The sequence below is a fragment of the Opisthocomus hoazin genome, chromosome 9 (genome assembly GCF_030867145.1).
Source record: "Opisthocomus hoazin isolate bOpiHoa1 chromosome 9, bOpiHoa1.hap1, whole genome shotgun sequence".
Taxonomy (NCBI): Eukaryota; Metazoa; Chordata; class Aves; order Opisthocomiformes; family Opisthocomidae; genus Opisthocomus; species Opisthocomus hoazin.
In genome coordinates, this window is record NC_134422.1 from 236,302 (window position 1) to 257,764 (window position 21,463).

Sequence of the window (21,463 nt, forward strand, 5' to 3'; positions counted from 1 at the left end):
ATCCATTGCACTTTAAAATCTGTTTTGCAGTGTCAACGTTTTTGAGTTCCTGTGGTTTTTACACTTTTCTTCTTTTTCTATATTCTCGTGTGTTCCTTTTTTTACTTTTGTATTCTGGTCTTCAAATTTGTTCTTCCCAAGAACTTAAATATAATATAGTTGTCAGAGTATCTCAGCAGATTTTGGTTCATTTTTCAGAAGCAAATCCTAGCAGCAGTTTGATGAGCATATTCTTTTCAGTCCTCAAAACCTTACATTGCAGAACAGTACGTACTGCGAAGTTACAAGTTAAATAATGTAGTTAAATGTGTCACTGATCACGTTGATGGATCTAAGATGTATTGTTCTTTGTATGTTGGTTTGCAATGAAGCTTTTGGTTTAAAATTTTTTGGGGAGCAGTACATTCCGAGGAAGTTTCCTCAACCTGAATTCCAGGCTGATTTTCTAGGCCTAAATTTGATACATTGCTGTGAAATGCAGTGATGGCAACTGTTCTGCCAGTGTGTTCTGTCAGAAAAATATTTTAGTTGAACCTTATGACCAGTTTTTAATTTTCATCGTCTTGTGAAGCACTTCTTTCTCTTCCGTCACTTTACTGAAGCAGATCACTCTGAAGTCTTAGTGTGTTTTGTTTTAAAGATTAGGCGTCGTAGTAAGATGATATAACAGATTAAAGCTGAAACATTAATAGAGCATTCATCTTCCTGGTAGAAGCCCAGAAAAAAAGCAGTGGAAAGCTCTAGTAACAGCGACAGTGATTCGGCCTCCTCTTCAGACACCTCAAGTGAAGGCCTAAGTAGTAGTGACTCCGATGATCTAGAGGAGGATGACGAGGAGGAGGAGGACCAGAGCGCTGAAGAGAGTGAAGATGACGAATCTGATTCTGAAAATGAAGCACATCAGAAAAACAAGAACAAGGTATGACACCTCACTCTGCTGCTTGTAGTCTTGTCACTGAAAGCTGTTGGTAAAAAATTGACCTGTTCACGTTTATACCAGTTAGCAGTTATTTAACTGCACATTAGTGAATGCTAAGAATACTCTTTTTGGTTTTGTTTCAGGGGTTTCTGGGTTTCTTTTGCTTCGTTTGTGTGTGTATGCATGTGTGTGATTTGTTGTTCTTTATGGGCTAGGAGTGTAACAGTTGGTAGACTTACTTTTGTTATAAACTGGGAAATCTAAAGAAACCAAGTGCTGTGTGCTGATAGTGTATTGGAAATACGTCTTTTTATGTATATTGCTTTGGCAGTTGTTTTTATTCCTAGTAGGGTACTTTTCCTGGTAGCCAACAGAAAAACAAGATTGGAATCTTGGGTATCCTGTTAGGTTTACAGCCAAAAATACATTTAAAAAGAACCATAGTTTAGTATTGCTTCTCTACTAAGCATTGTCTTCACATGCTGAAACTCTCTGGGGAGAAAAAAGCCCTGAACAATAAAAATATGGCAAGATTGATTTTAAAATTATTGTTTGTCCTCTGCCAAGAATAATACAATTGTTTCACGGGGACTGATGATGTACTTTTCTTTTTAAAGGATCTTTAACTGTTCTAATGTAAACAGTCAAACCTGCAAAATATTTTGCAGGTGCTAATGCATAGTGGTGTAACAGACATGAAAACTGATGGACAAAACCCACATGAAAAGACCCAAGAAACAAGAACACACCAGCAGATACCTCTTGTGTCCGATTCCCAGACTCACTCATCATTCCAGTCCCAGCAGAAGCAGCCTCAGGTTTTGTCACAGCAGCTTCCGTTTATTTTCCAAAGCTCTCAGGCAAAGGAGGAATCTGTGAACAAACACACAAGTGTAATACAGTCTACAGGATTGGTTCCTAATGTGAAACCTTTGTCTTTGGTACATCAAGCCAAAAAGGAAACCTATTTAAAACTTATAGTTCCTTCTCCTGATCTACTCAAAGCAGGGAATAAAAATACCTCTGAAGAATCTGTGTCTTTGACCAGCGATGTAAGATCAAAACGGGTGAGTGAAAAATCACTGGTTTTTGATTACTGGTAACCTGCTTTACCTGCTTAACAAGATGCAACATTGTGCTATCAAGCTTTCTTAAATATAATGTTTTAAAATTATATGTATGTTTATTTTCATGTCATGCTTTTTTGACGTGTTTTCAGAGTTGATACAGATTTCTGTAAATTAACTAAATTGTGTTGGTAGTATATGTTCTAAACTGTGGTGTGTGGTTTTTTTGGTGTTTGTTTTTTTTTTTTAAAGAGCAGCAAATATGCTTTAATTTTAGAGGTGATTTGCTATACATTACAAGTGCCTTGAACTATTCCATAACTTTATCTCAGAGAAATTTAATCTACTTGGTTGTGCGTATGCATGTATGCGTACCCTAATGTATACATGATGTAATCATAATACACAATTTACTGTCACATAGTGCCAAACTTGAGTTTCATGCTCATCACATAGTGGAACTTTACAGATCTGCTGAAAGCAGTCAGTGTACTGGTGAGAGTAATGGATACAAAGAAAGCAAGTATGGCTTCATTTTGTTTGAAGTTGGATAGTTTTAAGTCAAAGTAATTAAAATTACCTATTTCAATGAGGATTTCAAACAAAGTCACTGAAAGCCTTTTTAAAATGTTCAATTTAATCTTGGGTTTTGTTTGCTCTTTAAAAACAGAAGGATATTCGTGCACTGATAGCTAGTAAAACTCAGTATGGCCACTGCAATAAATTTGATCTTCCTTTTTACTGGTCAGGACTGTACAATATGTTTACATGTATATTAACAGTTCTGTAGTTTACAAAAATTCTGTGTAGATTCTCAGTTTATTTATTTTGTTAATAGTGATTATGGTGACTAGTCCTGAATTTTCATAACTTCTATTCAGTTAGATTTGAATGGAGATCAGAAGAGAATAAAAATCTAGCATTTTAGAAATATTGAGGCTTGATATATATAGATACAGAAAAAATATGCATTGAAAAGTACAATTACCAAGGCAAGTTTCATTATTAGAAACAAGCTTTGTTCTAAACTAAGTAGTGTTGGTGAAGAGCAAATGGAACTCTGATTCACAGCTAACTTGCAGTCCTCAGTGAGGACTAAAAAATATTTTTATCACATAGTTTTTATTCCTAGACCAGAAGATAAACACTATTTTTCCTTTCAACTTCCAGTTACTTTGTAAAATTCAAATAAGCTAGTCATTTACCTGAAATGGTTAAATAAATTATAATTATGAAAACATACATGTTTACCATTGTAAGAGACTTTTGCTGTCAAATTTAGGTTATGAGTCTTTAGCTGATGGTCTGTCACCCATTTAGTTGTTTGATTTCTTTAAGACTCTTACTGGAAACATGAACTGTGTGATTATTTTATAGGTTTTCATAATTGCATATTCAGTTTTAACTGTCAGTAACTTCAAAAAGATGTTGTATTTGACTTAATATTTTAAAATTGATTTAAAACGTACCGTCTTTATCCATGCTATTATTCTTCTCCATCAAAGATGATGTGTTTTCTTTTTCCTTGGAAGAGTCTTGAGACTAAAGGCAGTGTAAGCTTTACGTGCATTTCTGAGCTACTACTGATTTAAGTTTTACCTGAAGAACTTTCAAGTACTGCTTTTTTAGAGTTAAAAAAAAACTAGCATATCGCAGTACTTCTGAGTAATACCCGGTTTTCCCTCATGGTTTTTATGGATAAAATTTTTTCTGTGTCAAGAGCCTTCTCTTGGTTTTCTTCTAGTATTGTAGCCATTACTGTATTGCATTGAACTTGTGCTTTATTTTAAAGCGAACTGCTAAAGCTAGTTTTACATTCACTAATGAGATTTTATATGCTGAAATGAGTTAAAAGTGAGTTGTTTTCCTATGCCAGTACGCAAGGTTAGTCTCTTTTTAAAAATTAGTTTTTTTCAAGATGCTTAGTGTCTTTATGAAAATCACTGTCTAGAGCGATGTAGCAAGTGAAAAAGCTTCCCTACGTAATTTAGATCAGCTTCATCTTGAGTTCAGTTTGTCTTTTCCTACTTGATTTACAGCAAAAATCACAAGACTTACATAACTTAGTTACTCATTTCCGCTGTTGTAGCTAGCACCTACCTTTGACCTACTAAAAATAGCTTAGCAGATGTTTTAAGATTTCATAGAGTTCACCTGCCTGAATACTTAAAAAAAAAATAAATCCACGTTTCATTCCTCTGTCTTCTTATTTCTTTAGGAACAATATAAACAGACATTCCCAGCAGCACAACTAAAGAAACAGGAATCATCTAAGAACCTGAAGAAGGTTATTGCAGCTTTGTCAAGCCCCAAACCAACATCTAGTTCACCAGCTCATCAAAAACTCACATCCTTGGAAAACAACCATTCTAATCCATTCCTGACAAATGCACTTTTAGGTAATCACCAACCCAATGGAGTTATTCAGAGCGTCATCCAGGAGGCTCCTCTTGCACTTACTACGAAACCGAAACCCCAGACCAAGATCAATGAAAGTGTAGCCATTTCTAGTAGTGCCCCCTTTTCTTTGCCAATAAACTTGAGTGCATGTGGGAAAAAACCAGCTGGTAACCGGACACCTGTTATGCCCTCTACCTCTCCTGTGTTACCTGGTTCAGGAAAGGATAAAACAGTCAGCAATAATGCAGTAAATGCAGTAAAAACACAACACTGCCTTCATTCTGCAAAACTGGTGGTGGAGCAGTTCAGAGGGGTAGACTCAGATGCCCCCAGCAGTAAGGACTCTGACGACTCAAATGACGATGACGACGACGATGAAGATGAAGATGAGGACGATGAAGATGATGATTCTGATGATAGCCAATCAGGTGGTTTAACCTTTTTAATAGGAAAAGCAGAAACTTTATTTTTTGAGTATTGAAAACATGCATTTCCCACCATATTTTAAAATAGGGGCAGCATGGCCCACACAGTGTCCTGCAGATATCCTGGAAAGTAGCACGTGTCTCCCAGTCCCCCATTGTGTCATACCCAAAATCACGTTTTGGGTATTCTGATACTCGGTCATATGGCAAGCACACTTTCAGCTGTCCTGGTAAGACAGCTCCATGGCCTTCTGGAAGGGCTGTCAGAGTGTGACCTTCCAGATCAGTCACCCAGTCCCTGCAGCTTGTCTGTTGCTTATGTGGCAGGGGCGCAGGAGAGCAAGGAGAGAATAGGCTGGCTGATAGTTAATTGTTCTGGCAGACAGAGGCTGTCTGCAGAAAAGGCTTCCCCAACCAGGGAGGGATTAAACACAGGCCTTCAAATTGTCAGGAGTGGCAAAAAAAGCGTGTTTCTAGGCTTTGTTCAGGAGTACAGTCATCAAAGAGCAAGAACAGATTTAAGTACCAGCACAGATGTAAGGGCTGCAATGTTCATAGTCAGAGTTCAGAGTACTGTTTTAGAGGCTCTTAAGCAATTCAGAAAGGCAAGGCCTGTTTTTATTACAGAATTGATTGTATTCCCAGTCACTCTTTTCTCCACTGTGTGCCGATATCCCTTGGGTCCAGCTCCACCTTCATCATTCTCTTTCCCCGTCTCATCCACACACCTGACACCAGTCCTCTTTTTTCCTCACAGCTGTAGCCTATCTTCAGTTCTTTATCCTGTCTACCCTTTACTCTGTCTCTAACTCTTCCTTTGCCCAGATCGCCGGACTTCCAATTCTGACACCTTCCAGCCTGTACCCAGCTCCATCGTTTTCTTCCTCTTCATGCTAGATTTCACAGCCCCTGAAGTGCCCTTCCTGTGGTAGTGCTCCGCCAGTGCCTGGCTGACAGGCAGATGTCTTAGCTGTAGCTCATTCCAGAGTAAACAGTCTCTTAAAGTACTGCAGCTTCTATCATCTCCTCATGGAAAAAAATAGAATTCCATCCAAAACAACACTGCATTATCATGCAGGATTACTTTATGCTGTCACATTTGTAGTAATTTTAAAGTTTAGGTAATTAATGATAACCTTCTGTTTATACTTGAAATGTTATTAAAAAAAATAGAAATCAGAGAAGTTTCTTACGTAGTAAGACAAAAGACATTGCAAGTGTTAGAACCTAAATGTATTTGCCATTAATTATCAAGTCGTAATGTGCCTTTTGCCATACTTTTTTTTAAACAGAGTCTGACAGTAATTCTGAGTCAGATACAGGAGGTTCTGAGGATGAAGATGATGAGGATGATAAAGATCAAGATGAATCGGATACAGACACTGAGGGAGAAAAAACTCCACTGAAACTGAACAAAACTTCATCCTCTGTGAAGAGCTCTTCCATTGGTCTTGCAGCTCATTCCACCCCACTTAATCTCCAAGTAGCAAAGACCTCAAGCTCTGTGTCAGCTGCTGTATCTGCCGAGTCCCAGCCTGCCGTTTTTCTTGGGACAACACCGTCTGCTCTTACGCCAAGTACACACTGTGGTATCTGAATGTCTTTTGTTATAGTACAATGTAACATCTAAGTGGCACGTGTTGTAAAAGTAGTTTAGACACTGCTATCAAGGGATATCTCAACATAAGAAAGAAATTTTTTACAGTATGAACAATCATTCACTGGAACAACGTCCCCAGGGATGTGGTAGAGTCCCTATCGTGGGAGGTTTTTCAAGATGCGGTCAGACAGGGTGCCAGATAATCTTGCCTTGGCTCCCTTTCCCACAAAAGGTTGGACCACATAATCTTTTGAGGTCCGCTCCAACCTGGGTTATTATGTGATCTTTTCCGTGATCTGTGTTTGCAACAGACATTAAAATCGGTCAGCAGATTTGCAAGTTTTCAAGACCTGGACATCACACTTAGTCCAGGACATTTTAGCCCATACAATTATCTGAGACAATGTAGGATGAAATAGCTGGAGTTGATATTTATTAGAACAAAACTCTACAATATTTGGTCTTTGTTATTTACCGTTTTATTCTAAACTAGTTATTCTTATTTCCAATTTCCATGCATTTGTTGCATTCTGAATCTTCTATTTTTGCCCCTTCTTCAACAAATTTAATAACTCTAGTTAAAAGATAACTTCATTATTCTTTCAAAATCCTCAGTGGAATTTATGGATTACGTGCAAGGAATTATTTTTAAAAAGTTCATGAAAAGTGCATTTGCCATTTGCCTTACGTAGTGTTTATAACCCTTCGTTTGGTGACTAATGTGTAAGATTTAATAATTACTACTGCTACAGAACAGAATGCATTTTTGAAAGTCACAGTTCTCAATTTGCATGGTAACAATTAAATGGAATTGTGTATTTACTACTTGATTTAGAAGCTTGATGTTTAATTAACGTGCCTAATAATTGCACAATTTCTGGAAGACTTCCATGCATTAGGAGTAATCCAGATTGTTAAAATACAAAGTTAATGTTTTTGCTCAGGAATCTGTGTTGGTTTATGATGCTTTGAAAAGGCTGATAGTAGATTTTTGTCTGCTTATTGAGGTGGGAAGTAGAATAAATTAATTTTGTGTCCTTGATTTAGGGGTAGTACTTTTTCCTAGTAAGAATCACTGTAATACAATTAAAATATTTTTGTGTCCATTTTACCAAAAGCTGATCAGTCACTGAAGAGGTCTTGTGTCTCTTCTCTGTATCTGTTTTTCACTGGACAATTAATTTTTTTCAGTTCACCTGTATTTACACAAGCAGTGTCCTTCCCTCCACTGTGGCTATTAGAAGTAACGTAATAGTCATGTTAGTTTAAGACTGCAGACCTATCTCCAAAGAGTTTGGCATCCAAGCATGGGCAGTTCCTCAGCGCTTTCTGTAGCAGACTCTTGGCTGTTGCTTCCAGGTTGCCTTGGGCATCTCAGCTGGAGCCCTGTGCCATTGCGCTGCAAGACGCTGCTCCTGGCTGTCGGAGCTCGGAGCAACTTTCAGGGGTTCGCTCTGGGGATGGTACTCTCTCATGTTCATTTCCACACAGAAGAGAGATGTCGCATTCTTTTACACAAGGTCCAGCTTACCATTTTGTGAAATGCATCTTCTAAAAGTTTGTCTGTGTGCATAGTTCATGTCCTACAGCTCTCTCAAAGAGGCCTGAGAGAAGTGTCAGCCTTTGGCACTCTGTAAAACCCCACGTTTGGCAACTGTCTGTGTCGTAGTACTGATGCAGCCTCTTGACAGCACCAAACACATCTGTTTGAAAAGCTGGAATAATCCTGAAAATTTTCTGCATTTGGTGATTGACTGCAGTCTATACTCTGCTCTTCAGAGGTGGAGTCTATTATGATGTATGGATTTTTAAAGTAAAGAAAGTTTTCATTTTCATTGCCTGTACTGAAAAAAATTATATGTGTTCCAGTATAGAAGAACAGGTGTGCAAGGAATTATTTTCACAATATCTGAGAGCACCAAACAAGGCAAGCAGTTCTGTATGGCATAATTAGGTTTTCTTCTTTTCACAATTTTAGAAGAAGAGGTTAAAGGAAACTTAGAGGAAAATGTACTTCAAAAGGAGAATAGTTACATTAATTTTCTTCATACTTGAGGTATCTAATGGCTGTGATGTAAAAATTATTTATCTTTGGATTTGGGGATATAAGGATAAGTATATTTTAGTAACATGCTTTGATTTTGTAAATTCTCTTAGTTATTAATCAGAAATTCTGTTTTAGGTGTTTCAAAAAGACGAAGAGTAATAGATGAACAGGAGCTGCGTGTTCCTCTTGAATACGGGTAGGTTATGTTTACTTGATATTCCTTAAAGGGAGATAATACCATCAAAAGTCAGTTGGTAAAGAAATGACAGTTTAAAAATTGTTGGGGCTGAATGATAAGGAAAGGGCTTTATCAATTTAGATTTCCAACTCACAGCGAATGTGAATATCTTTAAAAGTGTCAGCATATTTCATGTGTGAGTTTTTGTGCATCAATTTTTCTCTTTTGCAAGTGTGACCTGTCTCTTAGCAGTTTTGCCACTGGAAATTAATCCTGATGGTTAGATCTGAGCCAGTATAGACTCCAAATAACTCCCTGAAATAGAGTTCTAAGCTGTTTAAAATCTGGCAATGTGTAAGTAGCTTGGTCAATGTACATGATAACATTTTCTGGTTTTGCCTATTTAACTTATGATACTCTTGTCACACCTTGCGTGCCTTTTCATTTTATGTAAAAATCTGAAATTGACGTTAATTACTTGTTTTAAAAAAATGTATTGTTGTATGCAACTATTTTGTATTACTATAGCTGGCAAAGAGAAACTCGAATAAGAAACTTCGGTGGTCGTCTTCAAGGAGAAGTAGCATATTTTGCACCTTGTGGAAAGAAGCTGAGACAGTATCCTGAAGTAGTGAAGGTACATTCCTTTTTTTAACTTTTGTGTTCTGATGTTACTAAGCATGCTTGCAATTTAAAAATGCCATTTTTTTCCCTCCAGTAAAGATACTTATTTCAAAATATCCTGTGATGTGAGGTGTAATGTATCTCAGTCTGTTACTGATTTGATCTTCTATAAATGCATATCCCTTTGGTAGAATATGCAGAACATTACACTCACAAAGTTAGCTGTACATCAAAGCTGGGTTGTAATTATTTACAAGCTGAAGTGGAAAAATATGTGATTTTTTCAGTATCTCAGCAGAAATGGAATAATGGATATCTCAAGGGACAATTTCAGCTTCAGTGCAAAAATAGGAGTGGGTGACTTCTATGAAGCCAGAGATGGACCGCAGGTATCCACTTTTTAAAAAGTAAAGTCTTTGATCCAAGGAACATTAACTTAAATTTAGGTGAAGTAATTTTTGCTACAGTCTGCAGCATTGCCTGTTTTTAGATAAGTCTTTCTAAAAACTGTACGTATTTCTTAATAGTAGTTACACTGAGATGCGGAAGACGTGATCCTGGGCAGAGTTGAAAACCACTCCTCTCGATTTTATGAGGAGGTTGCAGGAGTTCAGCATGCCTTATGATCAGCTCTGAGCCTGGGTTTGCCTAGTACGAAAGAACTCTGAGCTACATGTTTTATCTTAGTCAGTGTTCAGATATTTCTGACAAAAATTTTATTTCTTCCTTTCCTCTATAAACCTAATATTGATACTAATTTATGTGTATGAGTTAAATCACACTCTTTTCATGTACTCATGTGCGTAATATATAAAATATGTGTTTAAATACAAACGTTTCCTGTGTCAAGAATACGGTCTGAGCTTCCTGAAGCATGAGATTGTTACAGGAAGGAATTCTCGATTATACCAGTTCTGCTTTACACTGGTAAAACTGTTAGACTTTGTGTAGATAAGTCACACAAGGATAAGTCAAATTAGAATTTTAAGGAAATTAATACTATGTTTGTGCCATACTGTGTTACTGTATTTTGGTCACATTGCCATTTCTTCAGGATTTGCATGAAAGTTTTTGGACTTTCATCAGTGAATATATTTGCTTCTTTAAAAGGGAAGTATCCTGAATATGTTACTACAGGACTGTGGACAGACATCATGCTCTTGGCAATCTTCAATTCAGGCTCTAGTAAAGCCTTATGTCCTTGTGATATGCTGTAGAAATACATAACGTTTACATGGTAAAATCTGAAAGCAATGAAGACTGAGTTCATGGTGAGCAGCTACTTCTGAGTGGTGCTTCCTGATTCCTGGCTTACAGGGTAAAACATTGCTAAACCATCTTCATATTTGGCCTTCGTTAAACAACAGTTACAAGTTCATGTAACTTCGTTATGTTCTGGAATGGCTTAACTGAAATAATTTCCTGTACTGGGAACATAATGTAATGTCAGGGTATCTGCTCTCTTTTTACCTTGTTACCTTTTTTGTACCTGTTGCCCATATTACTTCATTAGTCTTGTCCCATTCTCTAGTTACCTTGTTGTCCTCACTTCAATTCATGTGATAATTTGCAGATTTTGCCGTTCTCTGATAATGTAAAACTTCAGAATGGAGGCATCAGGCAGGGCAGGATTCAGCAGGCAGGGCTGGCAATACGAGTATTAAGTTGCTATAGATTTCACTGTATTTCTACTTGTATCATTTGTGGTAGGCTACATTGAGACTTGGTTAGACAGAGGAACAGTTTTCCTGTAAAAACAACAGAAAAAAAGGGACCGAGGGCAGCTGTTTCACATGTGCTACGATATATTTACGTTTTATGTATGAGAAGTTGAATGAGGAAATTGTGATATAAAGAGGTGAGCTACACTCAGGCTGATAATATGCACTTAGTAGAACAGGGTATGGTACTGATATTTTATGAAGACAATTTGCACCCTTTTTACTGAAATTTTTTAAATTGTTCAGCTTCAAAATAGTATGTGATAATCGTATCCTCATGGATTTCTGGAGGTACTTCTAAAAATTACAGCTTTTGCTGTAATTTAAGTTATTCTGTATAGCCTTTCATGGTTACTCTTCCCTTTCTTTGTTGCATATTTTTTGAGACATGCAGCATGCATCCAAAGTGATTGAGTAAGTGTCACAAAGCTCAAAGATGGAACAAGTTGTGAAGAAAATTAAGAGCTAAATCAGTTATGTAGAAGAATTACCTATAGCAAGCCGAAAATACATGGATTACCTGCATCTGGCAGTGCCTGTGTTGCTGTCTCCTGGTACACAAGCAACCAGATGTTGCAGGTTGTTCAAAGCGGTGATTAACTGCTTTAAAAGAAAAGTGTATCTGGCAGAAGTGGGCCCTGAAGTAGTAGGGTTAGAGGAGTGTTTGAAGTGTGGTGAATGTGGAAATTCAGTGACAGGACCTGGACGCTTTTAACAGCTGTGGTTTAAAAAGATTAGTGTGAATGTGATTTGGGGTAATGGATGGGGCACCGATCTTCATGAGTCTGGGTAATATGGATAGGAACAGTGCATCAAGTAGTAGGTGTCCGAGAGTGTTGTGGAGTGTTGCTGTGTTTTAAGATTGCATCTTGCTGGTTTTGATTAATGTATAACAGCAAGACGATCCATCACAGAATGGCTGAGGTTGGAAGAGACCTCTGAGGTCAACTCATCCAAACTCCCCCCGCTCAGGAAGGGTCACTGAGCACCAGTTACACAGGGCCATGTCCAGACAGCTGCTGAAAATCTCTGTGGTGGGAGACCCCACAACCTCCCTGGGCCACCCGGTCCCGGTCCCCATCACGGTGACACAAAGCGTTTCCTGATGTTCAGAGGGAACCTCCTGTGTGTCAGTTTGTGCCCACTGCCTCTGGTCCTGTCACCGCGCTCCTCTGACATGAGCCTGGCGCTGTTCTCTCCACACCCTGCCTCCAGGTATCCATACACCTTGATGAGGTCCCCCCCAGCCTGCTCTTCTCCAGTCTGAGCAGTACCAGCTCTCTCAGCCCTTCCCTTCACAGGGTCATTATGTAGTTAGAGAAAACTTAACTCTTCATGCAGCTCTGTTCAGATCCATTCTGGTTGAAGGTGAAATGTCAATAAGAGCAAAATACAGACTTTTTAAGCTGGCTATAGCTCTCTGGGAGTAACTGTTCAAGTCATGGTAACCAATGGCATGCCCTTTTTGTCCCCAGTCAGATTTTGGATAAAGCTGTGAAAATAGCATTTGGGTTTTTTTGTTGCCAGTGAGTCTGAATGCTTGCCTAGGGATGCAGCTGAAATCAGGAACAGGAAAGGAGGGAAGTGCTGAAAGTACCTTTTCCCATCTCCTTAGTGTGAAGTAACTCCTATGTACATTAGTCTTTCTCACGGTATCTGATTATGGTGCTGCCTCAGAACAAATACAGTGCATCTTTGTAAGGCATGAAGTGTACCTCCTTTAAGCCAATTCTTGAGCTTTCTGTTGTTTACTTCACAGAATCACAGAATGTTAGGGGTTGGAAGGGACCTCTGGGTCATCTAGTCCAACCCTCCCGCCAAAGCAGGGTCACCTACAGCAGGCTGCAGAGGACCTTGTCCAGGCGGGTCTTGAATATCTCCAGAGAAGGAGACTCCACAACCTCTCTGGGCAGCCTGTTCCAGTGCTCCGTCACCCTCAGAGTGAAGAAGTTCTTCCTCATGTTCAGCTGGGACTTACTCTGCTTCAGTTTGTGCCTGTTGCCCCTTGTCCTGTCGCTGGGCACCACTGGAAAGAGTCTGGCCCCGTCCTCCTGACACCTACCCTGCAGATATTTATAAGCATTTATTAGGTCCTGTCTCAGCCTTCTCTTCTCCAGGCTCAACAAGCCCAGCTCCCTCAGCCTTTCCTCACAGGAGAGATGTTCCAGTCCCCTCATCACCCTCGTAGCCCTCCGCTGGACTCTCTCCAGTAGCTCCTCATCTTTGTTGAACTGAGGAGCCCAGAAATACTGGACACAGTACTGCAGATGGGGCCTCACTAGGGCAGAGTAGAGGGGGAGGAGAACCTCCCTCGACCTGCTAGCCACACTCCTGTCGATGCACCCTAGGATCCCATTGGCCTTCTTGGCAGCCAGGGCACACTGCTGGCTCATGGTCACCTTATCATCCACCAGCATTCCCAGGTCCCTCTCCGCAGAGCTGCTCTCCAGCAGGTCAGCCCCAGCCTGTACTGGTGCATGGGGTTGTTCCTCCCCAGGTGCAGGACCCTGCACTTGCCCTTGTTGAATTTCATCGGGTTCCTCTCTGCCCAACTCTCCAGCCTGTCTAGGTCTTGCTGAATGGCAGCACAGCCTGCCGGTGTATCCACCACTCCTCCCAGTCTTGTGTCTTCGGCAAACTTGCCGAGGGTACACTCTAACTCTTCATCCAGGTCATTGATGAAGAAGTTGAACAAGACTGGGCCGAGTACTGACCCCTGGGGCACACCGCTAGTTACCAGCCTCCAACTAGACTCAGTGCCGCTGATGACAACCCTCTGAGTTCGGCCATTCAGCCAGTTCTCAGTCCACCTCACCGACCACTCATCCAGCCCACACTTCCTGAGCTAGAGACTTAAATGTGTGAAGAAGTATTTAGAAGTCTAAAATGTTTATTACAGATGGAGTAGAAATACCATACAGAACAGCCAACTACAAAATCAGCTGTTATATGCATTTGTAATGTGGTAGTAATTATTTGTTTCCTTTTCTAGAAACTGGAATTTAAAAAGTTTGTCCTATTCTGAACTTTGCAATTCCATTTAGAAAGCTTTGTTGTTAACTTCTTCTAAGAAATCTAAGCTGGAATTAATGAGGATGTCTGTGTTTTGCAGAGTGCCTAAGGTTTTGTTTATTTGTTTGGGTAACAGGCTTTGAGCTTGATTCTGCTTCCATGCATAGTTATCTGGTACCTTTTTGGCTGATGGCCTCATTACAGTACAGTATTGCGATAGACGGTAGATGCCTGAAGGTGAGAAATTGAATGAAGTTCTTATTTGGCTTAGTTTCAACAATAAACCACAACATTTCACAGTGTTATTCCCCTTTTTTTCTCTGATATTTTTGTAGTGAACCTTAGATTTTATGAAGTCCCTGATTCTCCTGTGTTGGGGCAGAACCCCTGTATTTTTTTTTTTGGAATATTGAAAATCCACATAATATCAGATTGTACATTCTTTTAATAGAAATGTGTTTTGGGCCAGATTTGAAAAGAGATCTGAGCAGAAAATAGAGATGGTCAAATAAATCCTGCTTAACCTTTAATGGATCTGTTCTGCATTATTTTTATCTTGTCCTTTCTTAAACTTGTGGAAACCTGTTGCACTCACGATGTCCTTTGGCAGGACATTAAACAGTCTTCTCCCCATTCCTTGAAGACCAGCTCCTTTTGCTTATTGAACCTTCTGCTGGCTTCATTTAATGGCCTCTGGTTTCTCTTTCGGGAGACATTAGGAAAATGTAATACACATCCATAGTCTCTGTGGCACAAATGGTCATGTAGACCTCTGTCTTTCTTTTCTGCATATTTGTTATCGTTATTATCATTAACCATATAAAATACAGAAACAGAGCAAGAGCGGTCTCCATTGCAGGATCTAAGGTACTTCTTGAACTATGGCTGCTTCTCCTCCTTTTCTTTGCATTCTGTTTTGCCTTCCCACCCTGCCCCTTCCTGTGGCACTTGCAGTTTATGGGGTAAGATTTCCTAGGTCGCAGGTTGCTGAAGGTGATTAAGTACAGTATTAAATCTGGCTCACATTGCTCAACAAACTGAACCTGTGATAAATTGTAAGTCAGGTACTAGACGGTGAAATGAAAGTGTATGCCTAAGTAGTATTCTCGAAGAGAAGATGCATTAACTTCTGCTTAAGTGATAGAGGTAATTATTTTGGATTAAAAAGTCCTTAGTGATGATGCATTGTACACATAGTGATATCGTCCTGATTCTGACTAGCTTGTTTTTAGGAACATAGCTAATAACAAAGTTCTTTGGAATGTCTGTAAACTAGGTGTGCGATGTGCTCTTGGGACGGTCTTAACTGGGAGTGATTCAGACTTCAAAAAAAAAAGTATCTTTGCAGATACTGATAGCTTCCTTGGAATCTGAATGTTTCATTAGCAAAATGCCATTTCTTTTGTCAAATCTTGTATTAAACATTTGTAATTATGCAGAATGAGCAGAAAGAATTAAACGATGAATTGTCAGAATGAGCAGATAAAAAGTGTATTTTATGGTACAGCAAATTTGATCTCAGTATTTGTATACATATATCTGTGAAGACTTTTGTAATACAAATGTATTTTTTCTGAACAGATCTTCAGCTAATGTGTTTTATAAGTTACCAACTTTCGTTCTTGCTTTAGCAGATGTTTTTGAACTCCTATACAAACCTTTTTAAGGCAAATTATGGAGTAGTCCTGAAGGATACTTGGCTTACATTTTTCCCCCCACATTTTTCAAAAGCTTGGGAAAATGGTAAAAGGTGTTATAATTCTGAAATACACGTGTTGGGTCAAACAGAATCGGATAGACTGTGCTACTGTTTTGCTCAGAAGACTGAATAGACTTTACTTTTTTATCAGTTAAAGTAAAGCTGTGTCTGTGAGGACTAACTTGAGTATTTGTATTAACAAAGTATGTTGGTATTTGGTTTTGGGATTGCACAAGAAACCAGTAGCAACAGTGAAAGAAAAGGTTCAATGTATTGCTGCATACTTTGTTTAGTTCGAGAGTATGGTTCATGTAACTTCTAGTTCAAATAGATGGATTCTTAAAAGTTAATCTTTTGGTTGCTTTGGGTTGGTGCAGAAATTAATTTTCTTGCAGTTGATGAGGGAAGAACTAAATTGTACTAAGTGAAACTCTTAAGATTAAAATGAGTCTATGTTTTTTCAACTCAGTTGAGATCTACAACTCACCAGAGAGCAACATCTGAAAACACACTGCTGCATTTGCTTGTTATGCAAGTCAAAATTTCTGTAAACGCTAACAATTGGAAGACAGTGACTCGTAGCTTGGCACATTTTTTCATTCACGTTGAGCAGTGGATTGTGTGAAAGCAGCATAGTTATTTTTGAGTTTACATGATAAGGAAGAATCTATTTTGCCTTTTAAAGAGGGTTGAGCAATAAGCAATTTGGTCAGAAATTATTGCAGATAACACAGTAGTGGCATACTTGCTAGGTAATAACTGTGTATGTCACTGAATAGCCTTCAAAATGTTGCATAGTGGTACAGTTTACAGAAGTTTGTAGTGATGAGCTCTCAATATATAGCTTCTGTGCATCACCAAAACATCGTACTACCCAAACTGTACATCACAGCTCTTGCGTATCTCTTGCTGTTCAGGTCTCAACTGTCTTAGATTTATTTTTGCATTTTTAAAATCTATGTTTATAATACCTGTCTGTGAAATGTGTCAATTAAAAGGGTGTGCAGTGGTGTCTTCTGAAAGAAGAGGAAGTCATTCCTCGTATCAGAGCTATGGAAGGGCGTAGAGGACGACCACCGAATCCAGACAGACAGCACTCTAGAGAGGAGTCAAGAATGAGGCGACGCAAAGGCCGACCTCCGAATGTCGGTAGCACTGAATTTCTAGACAGCAACGATGCAAAGCTTTTAAGAAAGCTCCAGGCTCAAGGTAGGAAGCGTGTTACTGTTCTCATGGACAGAGGATATAGAGAGTTAATGTTTTTTCTGAAGAGGAGTGATGTGTTGCACTAGGAGATTAGTATACAACATTTTATTTCGGAAATTTGTCACATGCTTTTATTGAAGTCTTGTTCTTTTTCGAGAGCAGTAAATCTATATATGATTCAAACGAAAGAAGTGTGTGTGTAAATGCATGTCTAAGAGTTTATAGTTACTTTATTTAGATTTATAAAATTTAAAAAAGCAGACATCCAATAATCTGGTTACCACTGATGTGTTTTTTAAATTGGCAAAAATTAACAGATCTTTGTTTCCCCTTGTATCAGCTCAAACGACAGCGGACCTAGAAATTGAAATTGAGAACCGCTGAAGTTGGCATTTGTGTGAAGCTTTTGGCTGTTGTTAAATCCCTGATAGTGACAAGATTTAAATGTCCATAAGATTGAAGAGGATTCTGTAATAAGTAGTACCAATGTTGACAGCAGAACGTTCATGGTATTGAGTACTACTCTGTATCAAAAGCATGAGGGCCTGGTTTTAAATAAGTGTCAGGTACATGACTTAAGAATGGTCAGTTATGGTCTTTAGTCCATAACTGTAACATATTTGCTAAATGCATCTAATCCAATGTGAGAAGTTCTTACAGTCCAGGAATTAGGATGGTTGTGTCGACTTGAGACTTGACAGCTCTTTGATGTGCTGACTGTGGACGTGTTTGGGTAGCTGCCTTGTATTCTTGTTATGTCCCTTGCTAACAGTATGTGTGCCTTTAATATTTGCCATTGTGAGATTCTTTGCATCTTTTTCCCTTGTTGCCAGCAAAGAGTGTTGTTCTATATAGATATATTTAAGGCATGCAATGGTAATACGAGGATGATGAGGGGACTGGAGCATCTCTCTTACGAGGAGAGGCTGAGGGAGATGGGCTTGTTCAGCCTGAAGAAGAGAAGGCTGTGAGGGGACCTTAGAAATACCTACAAATATCTGCAGGGTAGGTGTCAGGAGGATGGGACCAGACTCTTTTTCAGTGGTGCCCAGCGACAGGACAAGGGGCAACAGGCACAAACTGAAGTAGAGTAAGTCCCAGCTGAACATGAGGAAGAACTTCTTCACTCTGAGGGTGACGGAGCACTGGAACAGGCTGCCCAGAGAGGTTGTGGAGTCTCCTTCTCTGGAGATATTCAAGACCCGCCTGGACAAGGTCCTGTGCAGCCTGCTGTAGGTGACCCTGCTTCGGCGGGAGGGTTGGACTAGATGACCCACAGAGGTTCCTTCCAAGCCCTACCATTCTGTGATTCTGTAATGCTTTGGACACATGGACAGAGAGAAGGTAGTTTTAGAAATACATTAGGTGGTATGTCTTGTAGTATTGAACAGTGATTTTAATGGTGTGTTAAGATCACCACCACCTTTTGTTCAGTCTGAGAATTAGGAGACTGGAAGTGTCAACTGCTGAAGCATCATAGCATGTGCTGAGAGGCTGTGTGTTTATTGTTACAGTAACTGATTCCAGAAGTGTTTTCAGTGGGAAAAAGATAGCCCTACTCACTAAGCCATTCTGCTTCACTTTGCACATTTCCTTTCCCTAGATTGGTCACTGTAAGGGGTGGGAGGACGTATTTAGGAGCACACTTCCATGTCTGTTTTCCCACCACACATGGTAGCATTTAATGAAATGAACAAAAACATATGGTCTGTGTATACAGGAAGATACAGAATGTATAATCACAGAATCACAGGCTGGTTTGGGCTGGAAGGGACCTTACAGATCACCCAGTTCCATCCCCCCGCCCTGGGCAGGGACCCCTTCCACCAGCCCAGGCTGCTCCAAGCCCCGTCCAACCTGGCCTTGAACCCTGCCAGGGAGAGGGCAGCCACAGCTTCTCTGGGCAGCCTGGGCCAGGGCCTCACGATCCTCAGAGTAAACAATTTCATCCTTATCTAAATCTCCCCTCGTTCAATCTAAAGCCATCACCCCTTGTCGTGTCACCCCATGCCCTTGTCACAGCCCCTCTCCAGCTCTCTCACAGCCCCTCCAGGCACTGGCAGCTGCTCTAAGGTCTCCCCACAGCCTTCTCTTCCCCAGGCTGAACAGCCCCAGCTCTCCCTGCCTTCCCTCACAGCAGAGGGGTTCCATAATATTTGGTGTTACGAATCTTCACGTCTACCTTGCTGCTTTTTTTTCCTCATAAGAGCATAAGAAATATCTCAGTGGCTCAGTCCAGGGGTTCACCTAGTGCAGAGCTCTGTCTCTGGTAGTGGCCGCAGGAGATGCTGCTTGGAGAAAGTGTGTGAACCTGATCACTTACTGGTCCGTGTGTTTCCTCATACGTGCACTGTAGCATCCTGAGTTACTCTGAGTGATGTTGTAGAGCACGTTTTTCTTGCTCCATTTATTTCCCATTTATGGAATTGTTGCCCGTGAATTATCCTGTTCTTTGTTTTTTAACCTCCTGGTGATGTTTATTCTACCAGCCTCCTATGGCAACAAGTTCCAGAAGTTTGCTAACTACTGGACTATTCTAATTTAAAAAAAATGATCCTCTTTTACTGTCTGTTCCCTAGTTCCATTATTGCAGGGTTTGGAGAATAACAGTTCTCCAATTTATGTTATGCACTGCCTTGATGATTTTGCAAACCTCGATCCTCTCTGTCCTTAGTCTTCGCAGATTGAAGAGCCCAAGTTTTTTTAGTCTTTTCTCAGAAGGTAGTTGTTCCATCCCTTTGATTCTCTTGTGTGTCCTATAATTTCAGTATTTCTTTCTAGGTGTGTTACCTTACGTCTGTGATGAAGGTTCTCTGCTATGTTTGCCCACTGTTTTGCAGGGCTCTTCCATAGTTCTTTGCTGTCAGCACAGCCTTGGATTTTCTAAAATGCTTGATGTCATCTTTGTATTTTGGGTTTTGAATTTGCAGTCCCCTTTACAGGTTTCATTGATGAAAAAAGATATTTTAAAAAGGTGGTTCTAATACTGATTCGTGAAGAAACCCTCTACTAACTCTTCTTCATCACAGAAGGTGATTGCTGATCTCTGCTCTTTGCCTGCTTATCATTTAAAGAGCTTGCAGTCTGTGAAGCTTTCCTTCAATGACGCAGCAGCTTAGTTTTATGAATAATGTTTGACTTAGAACCTAGTCGAGTACTGTGTTATGTCCATTAGTTTCTCTTTATCTCCCTGTTACTGACACTCTCACTGAAACCCCAAGTTAGGCAGGATTTCCCTTTGTAGAAGCCATGCCGTCTGTCTGAGCTGATTGTGTTTATAATGTACTCAGTAAATTTATGTAAGTCATAATTTGTACAGTAAGACTCTACCACCTCAACAGGAGAGGAAGATCAGACTAACTGATCTGCAGTTTCCAAGACTTCTGCTAGAGCCCTTTTTTCTGTTTGAGAGTCACCAATCCTATGACATAGTAACTGGTGTTAATAATGCATTAAACACCCAGACCAGTGTGTCTATGGTTTCACGTTAGTGGTCCTTTGGATTTCTCAGCTTACTGTGTCCCATCCTGGTGATCTGTTAACATCTGACTTACATTCTTGATCTAATACTACTTTTATGTTTAGCTCAAATTCGTCTTGCTCTTCTGACCTGTCTGCTGTAGACGATGCACTGAGTAAGAAAATCTACCCAGCGTCTTCAGCAGTAGAGTGTGGCACAAGGAATTCAGTAAACTTCTTTTCTAAGGCTCTTTTTTTTATCCTGTTCGTCATTAGGTCCCACAGATTGCATTTCTGGCTTCCTGTTGTGATGTATGTAAAGATCTTTTACTGTCTGCTCAGGCACCCTTTGCAAGGTGCTCTTCAAGTTCTTTGTTAGCTTTTCTGACTTCGCTCTTTAAGTTTGGTGTGTCATAGACTTTCTGGTTCTTATTGAACAAGCTTGTCATTTTTTACATGCTTACCTATTTCCTATGATGGCCTTCTTTTCTGCAGAGCTGCATATGGACTACCTTTTTCCTTTTGTTAAATGTGGCTCAGTGTTTACCTGGAGAAGTAGATGTTTTTTTGGAACCGCTTCTAGCTTGCTCACTTGAAGTGTGCATGCTTGAAGACTGGTTTGTACAGCTTCATTTAGGATTCCACCAAAAGTACTACCTCGATGCGTCTTCATTCACTGTTTTTATGCTATGTGACTTGATACCACACTTTGCATGGACAGCTGGTCTTTTGCATGTACGTCTCGTTCTGATACTCCTGTAACGTTGGTACCTGGCAGCAGCATGTATTACTAATTAACCTTCCACTGTGTCTGTGAGATGTCCATTACGTCTGGATTAACATTTGATACCAAGAATTGTAGTTTCCCTATTTTGTTTTTAGATTTCTTGGCTTGATTTAGAAGCCCTTAAATTTTGTTCAATACAGTACACGCTAGTTGAATGGAAATATAGGTGGTCTGATGTGTCGTCCCCGTCTTTTGCAGTTTAGGTGTTTGTTTCCCATCTGTCCTTTTCAAACGCATACTGAACATTAACTATATCCTCCTCGCAGATTGTGTCCGTTCAGACTAAGGAGTCCTCTGCATCTGTTTGCCTTTCCATCGT

The 21,463-nt window shown here is 39.8% G+C and overlaps 1 protein-coding gene across 19 annotated transcripts in view; it reads left to right on the plus strand.

Moving 5' to 3' along the window:
- The window catches only part of BAZ2B (bromodomain adjacent to zinc finger domain 2B), a 148,139-nt gene that overhangs the window by 88,786 nt on the left and 37,890 nt on the right, over positions 1 to 21,463 (plus strand). For 10 of the 19 annotated variants that reach the window (XM_075431032.1, XM_075431033.1, XM_075431026.1 and 7 more), the window contains 8 exons: positions 713 to 919; positions 1,588 to 1,986; positions 4,205 to 4,814; positions 6,104 to 6,400; positions 8,594 to 8,654; positions 9,165 to 9,273; positions 9,548 to 9,649; positions 16,691 to 16,901. In XM_075431032.1, the coding sequence (XP_075287147.1) occupies positions 713 to 919; positions 1,588 to 1,986; positions 4,205 to 4,814; positions 6,104 to 6,400; positions 8,594 to 8,654; positions 9,165 to 9,273; positions 9,548 to 9,649; positions 16,691 to 16,901 (1,996 nt within the window). The remainder of the gene's footprint in view (positions 1 to 712; positions 920 to 1,587; positions 1,987 to 4,204; positions 4,815 to 6,103; positions 6,401 to 8,593; positions 8,655 to 9,164; positions 9,274 to 9,547; positions 9,650 to 16,690; positions 16,902 to 21,463) is intronic. The other 9 variants (XM_075431035.1, XM_075431037.1, XM_075431038.1 and 6 more) reach the window with 3 other exon arrangements.